At 42.3% G+C, this 10862-nt stretch overlaps 1 protein-coding gene across 3 annotated transcripts; it reads left to right on the top strand.

Moving 5' to 3' along the window:
- The first annotated feature begins 566 nt into the window (after positions 1 to 566).
- Positions 567 to 10787, top strand: Fkbp7 (FKBP prolyl isomerase 7). Of its 3 annotated transcripts, XM_036183149.1 has the most exons (5): positions 567 to 879; positions 1803 to 1954; positions 3681 to 3793; positions 5541 to 5674; positions 10178 to 10787. In XM_036183149.1, the coding sequence occupies exons 3-5, from the start codon at positions 3757 to 3759 to the stop codon at positions 10337 to 10339; spliced, it is 333 nt and encodes a 110-aa protein (XP_036039042.1). In that variant the 5' UTR covers positions 567 to 879; positions 1803 to 1954; positions 3681 to 3756; the 3' UTR covers positions 10340 to 10787. The 3 variants fall into 3 exon arrangements, with proteins under 3 accessions (XP_036039042.1, XP_036039040.1, XP_036039039.1); XM_036183147.1 differs by lacking the exon at positions 3681 to 3793 and having other exon boundaries at positions 5544 to 5674; positions 10178 to 10753; XM_036183146.1 differs by lacking the exon at positions 3681 to 3793 and having other exon boundaries at positions 10178 to 10742.
- Positions 10788 to 10862: the final 75 nt, after the last annotated feature.

The raw sequence follows: 10862 nt of genomic DNA, 5'->3' as shown, positions 1-10862 counted from the left end.
TTCCAAGAACGCCTGCCACCGCTGTGCCTGCCAAACCCATTGGGGCCTTAGAAGCCTCCTGCGTCTAGAAATAATAGCCACATTGCGGCTAGAACATCCCACCGTGGACTGTTTGCATTTTGTATCGATGTCTTGGCCCAACTTTTTAATATTTTAAAAAATTTTCAGTTTTAGGATCTACAACTATGTAATTCTTTTTCTATGACCAAATGGTTCAACTTATAATTAAAAAACTTAAAACCAAGCCACTAAGCCAAACAATCAGTCCGCGGAGGCAGTGATGGGGAGGCAAGATGAGGACACCAAGTGGAGGCCACAGAATTTTGCAATATCTCCCAAATGCCTGGAAATGACGACTATGATGCCAGTCTTATTTCAGGAAACGCGGGGCTGACTATGAAGGTGGAAGACACCCGTGGTAAATGAAGGCTTAGCGGGGATTGGCGGCGGGGTGTGCGATTCTCTTCTAAGCCCAAGACACACTCCTGGCCCGCAGCAGGCATCCCGCTGGAAGAGGGGGCGGGGCCTCGCGTAGCCCCGCCCCGGACCTTTGTGACGTAGGACAATGCCTGCCACGCGTCCGACTTCGGTCCTTCCCGGAGCTCCACCAGCCGGCGGACGGATGCGCTGTAGGGCTTGCAGTAGGCCTGGGGGTTCTGCTTTGCGAACCATGCTTTTCCTATTCAGACTAGCGGTTTTCCTCAGCCTGTGGGGCTGTTCCCACGGTCAGGGACACACGGACGACGAAGGCACGGAGGAAGTGAAAATAGAAGTTTTGCATCGTCCAGAAAACTGCTCCAAAACAAGCAGGAAAGGAGACTTGCTAAATGCCCATTACGACGGCTACTTGGCCAAAGATGGCTCCAAATTCTACTGCAGGTAGGAGATGCTCCGTGCAATTAAGTTCAGTCGATACACCACTATTGCCCCCCCCACACACACACACCAGCCAGAGGACAATTGATTTAAGGTTTTTTATTTTGTTTTTTTTTTTTTTTAACAGTAAATTAAGCCATTATGTCAATTTAGATTAAAAGACGGTCCCTAAAAAAAAAAAAACAAAAAAACGTTTTCACCGTTAAAAATGCTAGCTCAGTAAATGGACTGCAGATCCCCTACATCATGCGTACTGCCACCACTGACCTTGGGACCCCTACAAATAAATCTACAAGCTGCTTGAGAAGATACTCACACTTTGTTTACCCAGAGCTGAATTCTCTTTCCAAACAATGTATTAGAAGCAGCTACCTCATTTTGTTCCAGTCTTCAGTGGGTCACCAGAACCCCTGGTGATTGCATCTATCTGGCTCTCTTACTGATTGAATGCCGTTTCTTTAGCTGGGCTGTCTACCCTCCCGGGATAGGCCTGGAGAAAGCGATTCTTTCCAATTTAGAACACTATTCTTCCAGTTTAGAAGAGAAATTTGGCGGGATGCTACTTTCAGTTGCCCTTAAAATGAAATTTCAGCCTCAGCCTGCCTCTTCGGTTTTGAGAACAAACTCAGAGAAGTTAAATGCCTTTGGTTCAAGCCGTGCAGCTAGTTAGAGGCTGGAGACCCATTTTAAAAAGTTAACTGTTGGGTCGTTTTTTTGTAAGGACAGCAATAGAACAGGAGTGACCGCTAATGATACTTTCTGCCAGTTGGTGGGCAAGTTTGAGACAAACACTTCACAGAGTTCTGAAAGAATGCTAACGTGGAAAAAGAGATTCCAATTTTAAATAATAACCAAATGCCTAGCTATATTTCAAAGTCTCCTTCATGACATCAGCTTATTTGAGTACTAAGTATGGTTTCTTATAGCCGGACACAGGATGAAGGCCACCCCAAATGGTTTGTTCTTGGTGTTGGGCATGTCATAAAGGGACTGGACCTTGCTATGATGGACATGTGCCCTGGAGAGAAGAGAAAGGTGATCATTCCTCCTTCATTTGCATATGGAAAAGAAGGCTATGGTAAGAACCTTTGCCTGCCCACCTTGTTTAACCCCTGCCAACTCCACCTATGTGAAATATCTAATACATAATTAGCAATCAGTTTCCTAAGGGGCGATTTTCAAATTATCACCATATCTCATAGAGATGTGTCATCTTTGAAGCTGTTGGCTGCGTCTTAAAGAGGTAATCCCCCTTGCTCTGCTTTCCAGCAAGAGAAGGCCACTGTCCCAAGTGAGATTGAGGGAAAACGGTGCTTCAAGCTAGTCAGACCTGACGTTCTAAAATAGATGGTGCCAGATATCTCCAGCGTCATGTTCACTGTTTTCCACCAATCATTCGCTCCCATCATAGTTCCTGGGACTGTGTGTGTGACAGTCAGTGGTAGATGGCTTGTGTAACATAGGCAAAGCCCTGACTTTGATCCCAGCACCGCACTACAAAAGAAAAAAAAGGTAGATTCCCATGGCATCATAAGTTGTATATACTCTGTGTGTGTGTGTGTGTGTGTGTATGTGTGTATGTGTGTGTGTGTGTGTGTGTGTGTATACATGTGCATGTGGATAATTTTTTGTATAGGAGCCTTAGAGATAAAATTGAAGATAATTTAAATACAGTACTGTCTTCAAAATGTCATGAGTTGGTTACTTCTGGCAAAATGATGTAGGTCAAGTTTGCCTTCCTGTCTCTTCCCCCAGTTTCTGAGTTGTCTCAACATTGTGCTTACCCTCAGAGCACACACATCCATCTTCAATGGGTACCAGTCCTGGGTCCATTATCCTATAGCAAATGACTACTTTATCCTATACCAAAACTAGTTTATACTTAGCTAAGAATGACTACCCAGCTTCCCAAACTATCAACAAACTACACCCTTTCTGCGGGGAAATAGACATTCTTATTGACTTTGGGTGGTCTCCAATAAACATTCAGACAATCTCATTATCATCTTTAACTTACTTAAAGAAAAATGAGGCCTAAAAAAATAAGTACATTGTACTGTAGTTACCTGTGGCCTTACCTGTATTACAGTAGCTTAGATTCCAAGATTTTGGAAATTTAGCAAAATCTTCTTGATTATGTAAGCTTTTTTGGTTTTTTTTTTTGAGACAGGGTTTCTTTGTGTAGCCCTGGCTGTCCTAGCAGTCAGTCTGTAGATCAGGCTGGCCTTGAACTCACAGAGATCCTCCTGCTTCTCCCTCTAGACTGCTGGGATTAAAGGTGTGTGCCACCACTTGACTATTATGTGAACTTTTAAAAAGTATATTCTTAATTCTTTTCTTTGAGGGTTTCGTATATGCACACAATGTATTTTAATCATATCCACCCCCTTCCACACTTCCCCCCTAATTCTTCTTATATCCATGCTTCACCTCTCCCAACTTTGTCATTCTCTCTGTCTCTCTGTCCTCCTCTCTCTCTCTCTTCTCTCTCTCTCTCTCTCTCTCTCTCTCTCTCTCTCTCTCACACACACACACACACACACACACACACACACATCTACTGGGTCAAATTTGTGTTGTTCATAGTCATGAGTGTGGGGACATCCACTGGAGTGTGGTCAACCGACTGGGGACCAGAGCCTGAGAACTGACTCTGCTCCTTAGAAGCCCTCAGCTGTCAATAGCTCCTGGGTGAGGGGTAAGGGCCCGAATGCTAGCATGTTGACTGGCTTGATCCTTACAGGTCTTCTCGATGAACTTTAAGTGTTTATTAAAACATAACATTAGTTATAACTTCATTTTAGGTGATGCTTGAAGTTTTTCTTCTGGCAAAATGTCCTTGGCTCATGTCACAGAACACCCGTGCATGTCTTGAAGTGCATGTGGCTCTCTAGTGCTTTAATTAACCATCTGTGTGGTATGTATATATTCTTTACATTAACTCCTACCTCTTCATTCTATCTCTAAAAATATAAATAATTCTATCGCAATGCACATCTATCTCTTTTTTGGGGGGCTTTAATCTTTTTTGTAGAAAAAACTAATTAGCCACATTTTATGTATTTATTATAGAATTGTTTGGGGACTTTGCATGCACCTGTGGTACTTTTTCTTGGGAAGTTTGAGTCTGGGGAGCTCAGTGGTGTAGGTCAGCTCACTTGCCTTTCAGACCCTGTGTCCAGCAGCAGCAGCAGCAGCAGCAGCAGAATTGGAGCAAAGGGAATTTATGTTTTTGAGTCTCTCTTAATTATTGTCGGATGTTATTTTCCTGCCCTTCGAAGCCAGGTATTTTGTAGAACATTGGGTCTTTGCCAACAGGCCTATGTGGGTGGGTAGATTTTTCTGTGTCTGGCTTTGGAAATTGCAGTGCACTAACTTCTCTTTTCCTCTTTGGGTATTATAAGTCTTTAGCAAGAATTATCTACTTTACCATTAAAGAAATTGCTGTTTCTTAGAACAAACTTAGCTGCTTTCAAAGACTATCATTCGCTTAGCAAACACCCGTGTGCATGTCCCAGATCACATGGCCTATAAGGCCCTGGAAACATTCTCAGCTACTCACCGCCTCTTGGCAACCCTCTGAAATTTCACCTGAAATAGCCCCATCTTAGTAAATTCACTAGCTGCATCAGTGAACAGATGAACTTTATTAAAACTATTCAGTTTCATATTTAAAATTTTCATGATACTCTGTGTAAAATTGCTTCTGGATTTTTGTTACTGCATTTGACTTTTCCATATCTATAAAGAATTTTAAAAACAGATTGATATTTATGTTTTACTTATGCTCCTGGATTACTTTATAAAATCATTTTCTCGGAGATTATACTTTGGAATCTCTTACTTTTTTGGGGGGTGGGTTTCGTTTGTTTGTTTGAGACAGGGTTTTTCTGTATAACCTTGGCTGTCCTGGAACTTGCTCTGTAGGCTGAACTTGAACTGAACGGAGATCCCCCTGTCTCTGCCTCCTGAGAGCTGGAATTAAAGGCATGCGCCACCATCACTTGGTTCTCTTCTTCTTAATCACATTTGTTTATTTATGTATGACAAAGCATGTGCCTCAGCAGGTCTGTAGAGGTCAGAGGACAATTTGTGGGAGTCAATTGTCTTCTTGCACCACGTGGGTCCCAAGTATTGAACCCAGGTCATCAGGTTTGACAGCAAGCGACACTGAGTCTTCTTGCCAGCCCAACTCTGGAATTTTTCTACTCCTACATTTCTTCTGCTCTATGATGATCAAGATATAGTAATAAAATCTTTGGTTATTTTAACCTAACCAGGAAACTGGTCCAGAAGGGTCTTTGAACTGACCTGGTTAAAATACAAAGGAGAAAAAAATGTTCCCAAAATGTTTGCGTGGTGGGGGGGGGGGGGGGTTGTTTTTATGGTTTTTTGAGACAGGGTTTCTCTGTATAGCTTTGGAGCCTGTCTTGGAACTCACTCTATAGACCAGGCTGGACCAGGCTGGCCTCGAACCCAATATGTTTTTATAAAAAGAAGGAAAAATACATTGATAAACCCTGAATTTTTTTGATGCTAAAAAGCTTAATGTTTTATAAGCAGTTCTTCTCAACACTATAACCCTGATGCTAATGTGATCACTGTGTGAATATCTGAAAAATCTACTTTCATGTAAGTCAAACTGTTCACATTTAAACCCTCAGCAGAAGGCAAGATTCCACCCAATGCAACACTGATGTTTGAGATTGAACTTTATGCTGTGACCAAAGGACCACGGAGTATTGAAACATTTAAGCAAATAGACACAGACAATGACAGACAGCTCTCCAAAGCCGAGGTAATTCAAACTTCATTTGATTTTTCTTCCTCATTATAACTCAAAGGCATTTGTTTGAAGATACTTCCTAGTTTTCACTAGTGTTGGCTCTGGTTGTTTTAGTAGAGCTGTTGGCTGGAAATTCTAAACTCTGAGAAAAACATGTCCTTTCCCTTTTCTCTGTATATAGGCAGGTTATTAAAATCCTAGTGTAAGACTTCATGATTCAGGCCTATAGCCTCAGTTACTCCCAAGCCTGATATAAGAAAATAATACCTTAAAAGACAGCCTGGGCTACAGATAGTCCAAGGCCATCCTGGGTAACTTACTAATATTCTGTCTCAAAGAGTACAGAAAGGTCTGGGCATATGGCTTAGTGTAGAGTTCTTGCCCAAACATCCAGGAGGCCCTGGGTTCAGTTACCAGTACTGGCAGATCAATCAATCAAATAAGAAAAATCCCAAGCTCCCTGTAGCTGGAGAGTTTCTCTCCAGCTCCCGCCAAGCTCCAGCAATCCTGCAGCCCACTTATAAAATAAACACACAGACACTTATATTATTTAAACTGTTTGGCCTAATGGCTCAGGCTTCTTGCTATCTAGTTCCTGTATCTCAAATTAAGCCATATCTATTAGTCTATAAGTTGCCACGTGGCTCATGGCTTACAGTACCTTACATCTTGCTTGTCATGGCAGTGGCTGGCAGAGTCTCTGCCTCAGCCTTCCACTTCCCACACTTCTCCTCTCTCCTTGTCCTGCCTATACTTCCTGCCTGGCTACTGAACAATCAGTGTTTTATTTATCAATCATCCACAGCAGCTCCCCATGGCTCTTCCAGAATCTTCCCTAGAGGGACAAACCTCTTTCCAACAGCACTGCGTGAACTTGTAACAAATAGTTCTAACCTCTGGACTGTGACATATGTAGATGAGATTATAAAAAGAGCTAGCAAGAATTGGAACTGAGTGGGCTAAGAAGTTGCCAAGCATGAGCTAAAAGTCTGTCTCCTATCGATGAACTAATAAAAATGTGTAATGACACACGGTCGTCTCATTTTCTTAGTCCCTGATACCACTCTAAGCACATTAGAATGTGAATTTATCTAGTCTACAGGACAGTTTACATGACAGACACCTCTGTCATCTCCTGTAGATGGGGAGATAGTCAGGTGTGTTTAGTAACATAGTTACAATTACAAAACCAGGATTGAGCCCAGGTTGTCTACCTCTGTGCTCCATGCCTCAGGTACTCCCTACCTTTCAGGGAACTACCATCTGAGTATTTCAGGGAAGCCCACAGTGCCTCATCTAGTCACACAGTCTGCTGAACTTGGCTGTCTCCCTCCTTTGTTTAGAGGCAGTTAGAAATGTACACCACCACCTAAGTTGGTAATGAGGCAGGTTGGCCCTTGATTTCAAATAGTCCTTTTTTGTTTCAGGGACTTCAGGGTTGAAATAAGATCTTACTCAAAGCTGTCCTGGAACTCATGATGTAGTACAGGCTGGTCTTGAACTTGTGGAAGTCCTCCTGCCTCTCCTAAGTGCTAGAGTTACAGGAATAAGCCACCATCCCTAGCTAATAAGTCTTTCTTTCTTTTCCTGTTTTCTTTCTTCTTTGTGACTGGGGTTTGGACCTAGAAGGAGGCAATGCTAGGCCAGCAGTGGGCCCCTAAACTACATCTCCCATCTCCATTCTTCTTCATCTACACCTCCAGACCCTCTTCCCACCCAACTCTACTTCCTCCTCCAGGAGCCTCATAAATAGTAAGCACTTCCTTGAGGCTCCCGGTTAGCCAGCAGGGAGAGAGGCATATCTGCCAGGTGTCTCACTTTGATTTCTCAGACAGCTTACATAGCCTGGGTCATAGTCCACCGAGGGAAGGAAGCCAGGGCAGGAACCTGAAGGCAGGAACAGAAAGAAGCAGAGATCAAAGGGGAACACTGCTTATTGGCTTGTTCCCAATGGCTTGCTCAGCCTGCCCCAGGCTGGCACTGCCCACAGAGAGCTGGGTCCTCCCACATCAATCATTAATCAAGAAAATAACCCACGGACTAGCTACAGGCCAGTCTGATGGAGGCAGGTTCCCTCTTTCCAGAGGACAAAAACAAGCCAGCACACCAGGCCTTATAGGGGCCCTTAAAGGGGAACTAACTGTTTCCAGTGTTACCTCTCTTGACTCCTCTTCACCCTCTTTGGAATAAATAGCAGCAGCAAAGGGATTCACATGGCACCCTGGGAGCAGCCTGTATAGGTACTTCTCTCCTTTTAGAGATAATATTCCTAGTGTTCAGAAAGGTTAAATTTCAGTTGAAGACCATGATTTGAAACATGGACTAACAGAAACTTCCTTGTTTAATGATCAAAAAGATTTAAGAGATTGTTTCTTCAGTTTCAATAAGGTGGGAGTGGGGTGCTGTATTAAATTACAGAATGAAAGTAGTGTCGGGCCCATTGCTGGCACAAATTAAAGTCGTGGGGCTGGAGAGATGGCTCAGCAATTGAGTACTCCCTGCTCTTAGAGAGGACCAGAGTGGCCTCCCAGCATCTGCTCCCATGTGAGGCCGCTTACAACCCCCTGTATCTCCAATTCCAGTAGATCTAATGCCCTCTTCTGGTCTCTCTGGGCGCTATAAGCACAAATACATTAAATAATAAAATAATTTTTTTTAATTAATGTTCTTGCCCACCGCCTCTTTGTGCCTTTACTACACTGTATAAAAAAAGAATAGATATTGAACATCAGCTTTATTAGTTATGAAAAGATAATTTTGCTTTAGAAACTGCAGAATGTTTGAGGCTGTTTAAAATGCTTTATACTTACATAGGATTGCTAAGTCTCATCAGAGAGGGAAAAAAAAAATCTCTCTCTTCATATTGGATCAAAGTCATGTTTGCAAACCTGCTTCAAGGTCCACTGATTGCCGGGCAGTGTTGGTGCATGCCTTTAATTCCAGCACTCAGGAGGCAGAGCCAGGCGTATCTCTGTGAGTTTGAGGCCAGCCTGGGCTACCAAGTGAGTTCCAGGAAAGGCACAAAGCTACACAGAGAAACCCTGTCTCGAAAAACCAAAAAAAAAAAAAAAAAAAAAAAAAAAAAAAAAAAAGGTCCACTGATCATTCTGAAGTCATGTGATTGGGTTAAGCATGGGATGTGTATTACCCCAAACTGTTCAGTGTTCAACTCTGCCTTTCAAATGTCCCTTGCCTTTAAGATGCCCCAGGCTGGCAGAAGATTATCTCCAGCTCAGTGTACTGTGCTTTCTTTAGCATAAATCAGCATTTTCCAATGGGAAAACCAGCCGAGTAGATAACTTTCAGTTATGTTGTGTGCACATTTTAAGAAGTAAAACAAAGTTGGCCATGGTGATGCATACCCATAGTCCCAGCTTCTGAGGAAGGTGGAAGCAAGAGAATGGATTGAGCCTGCAAGTCGAGATCAGCCTGGGCAGCACAGTGAGAGACGGTCTCATTTCAAGACAAGGAAATGAAGAAAAATAAACATGACACTTTTTACTTAGCTTAACTCAGTATAAATAGCAGCATTTCTACATGAGACCTAGATCAACATTATCAGTGAGGTGAACTTTTACTTATTATCTCCCAAATCTCTTGTGTGACCTACATTTACAGGAACGTGTCTCAGTTTACGGTAGCCACATTTCTAATACCCAGAAATTGCATGTCGCTGATAGGACAGTGCTTTATTGCATGTTTGCTTAGAGCGATTTTCTCTGCTGCACACATAAACAGGCAGTAGAGCGGAACATCTGAAGTCCTTGGTTGACTTGATGGCACAGTAAATCCATTGGTTCCGGGGACAGAAAGGCAAATGAGATTTCATTAAATAATAGGACTCCTTAAGACTGGGTTTGCCCTTCCTAATATGAATGGTAGATTATTAGAAAGTATCTAGTTTCAGGGAAATTCAATGTGGCTAGTACCACCAATTTATCACCCTAGGGACAGCTAATTTGAACACCCATTTCTCTTCAGAAATCACTTCAAAAATTAAAAACAAAGCAATTTCTGGACTGGGCATGGTGGTGTATGCCTTTAATACCAACCAACACTTGGGAGGCAAAGGCAAGCAGATGTCTGTGAGTTCAAGGTCAGCCTGGTCTACATAGTGAGTTCCAGGATAGCAAGGGCTACAATAGTGAGTTCCAGGCCAGCCAGGCCTATGAAAGATCCTGTTTCAAAGGTATTCCCAAACCTTGATATACTTTTTTTAAAAGTTTATGGGCTGGCAAGATTTCGAGGTGAATAGAGCTCTTGATTCAAGCCTGATGGCCTAAGTCCAGTCCCCAGGATCCCACATGGTGGAAAGAAAAAACCAGTTTCCATAAGTTGTCCTCTGACCTCCACAGGTCCACCACGGTCCTTGAGTGCCACCCTATAAGCAAGTAGATAAATGATGAAAAATGTCTCTATCACTTAATATGCTTAGGCATTACTGTAATCATCTCAAAGTTACCAGACACTTGTGATGGTTTTTTTATTCACGACATTTTTGCTCTGTCCCTCTAGATAGAGCTTTATTTACAGAAGGACTTTGAAAAGGATGCGAAGCCCCGTGACAAGTCCTATCAGAACGCCGTTTTGGAAGATATCTTTAAGAAAAATGACCACAATAGAGATGGCTTCATTTCTCCCAAGGAATATAATGTGCACCAACATGATGAGCTATAAAAATTATTTTACCTCTTTATTTGTTAGTAACTTACTGTACTTTGCTTTTGAAAAAAAAAAAATCACTTTCTCCAAGTTCTAGTTACCTGTTTTCCCTTATGAGAAGAGAATATGTTTCCTTTAATAAACATAATTTTGGTGTAAAAATGTGAAGATGTTTTGCAAACCTAACTCTGGGGTCGGTGTGATTGTGTTTCCTGTTATTTTCTGCTCTGAACATAAATTGCAGCACCAGGGAATGGGCCTGTATCCCAGTGGGTGACATCCCTCCTTCAGGACATAGATGAACACATGTTAAAATAGATGGTAAGTACTCCCCAACTCTAGTAATAACAGTGAGTGCAGGTTTGTAAAGATCCAAGACTTTAGCTCTTAAAGTGCCCCATATCTAAGAATACTCAAGAGACCAGGAAGTCATGTCTCTTTTATTTATGCATGTTGTGATGTTATATTATAGATAATAGGATATAAAAATCATCAGTTCAGAGTTTTCCTCTGAAGTTCATGCCGGAAAATGTAAGTT

This window comes from Onychomys torridus, chromosome 4 (assembly GCF_903995425.1).
Source record: "Onychomys torridus chromosome 4, mOncTor1.1, whole genome shotgun sequence".
NCBI classification, from domain to species: Eukaryota; Metazoa; Chordata; class Mammalia; order Rodentia; family Cricetidae; genus Onychomys; species Onychomys torridus.
The sequence above is the reverse complement of the archived record's forward strand: the minus strand, read 5'-3'. Positions and strand labels throughout refer to the sequence as shown.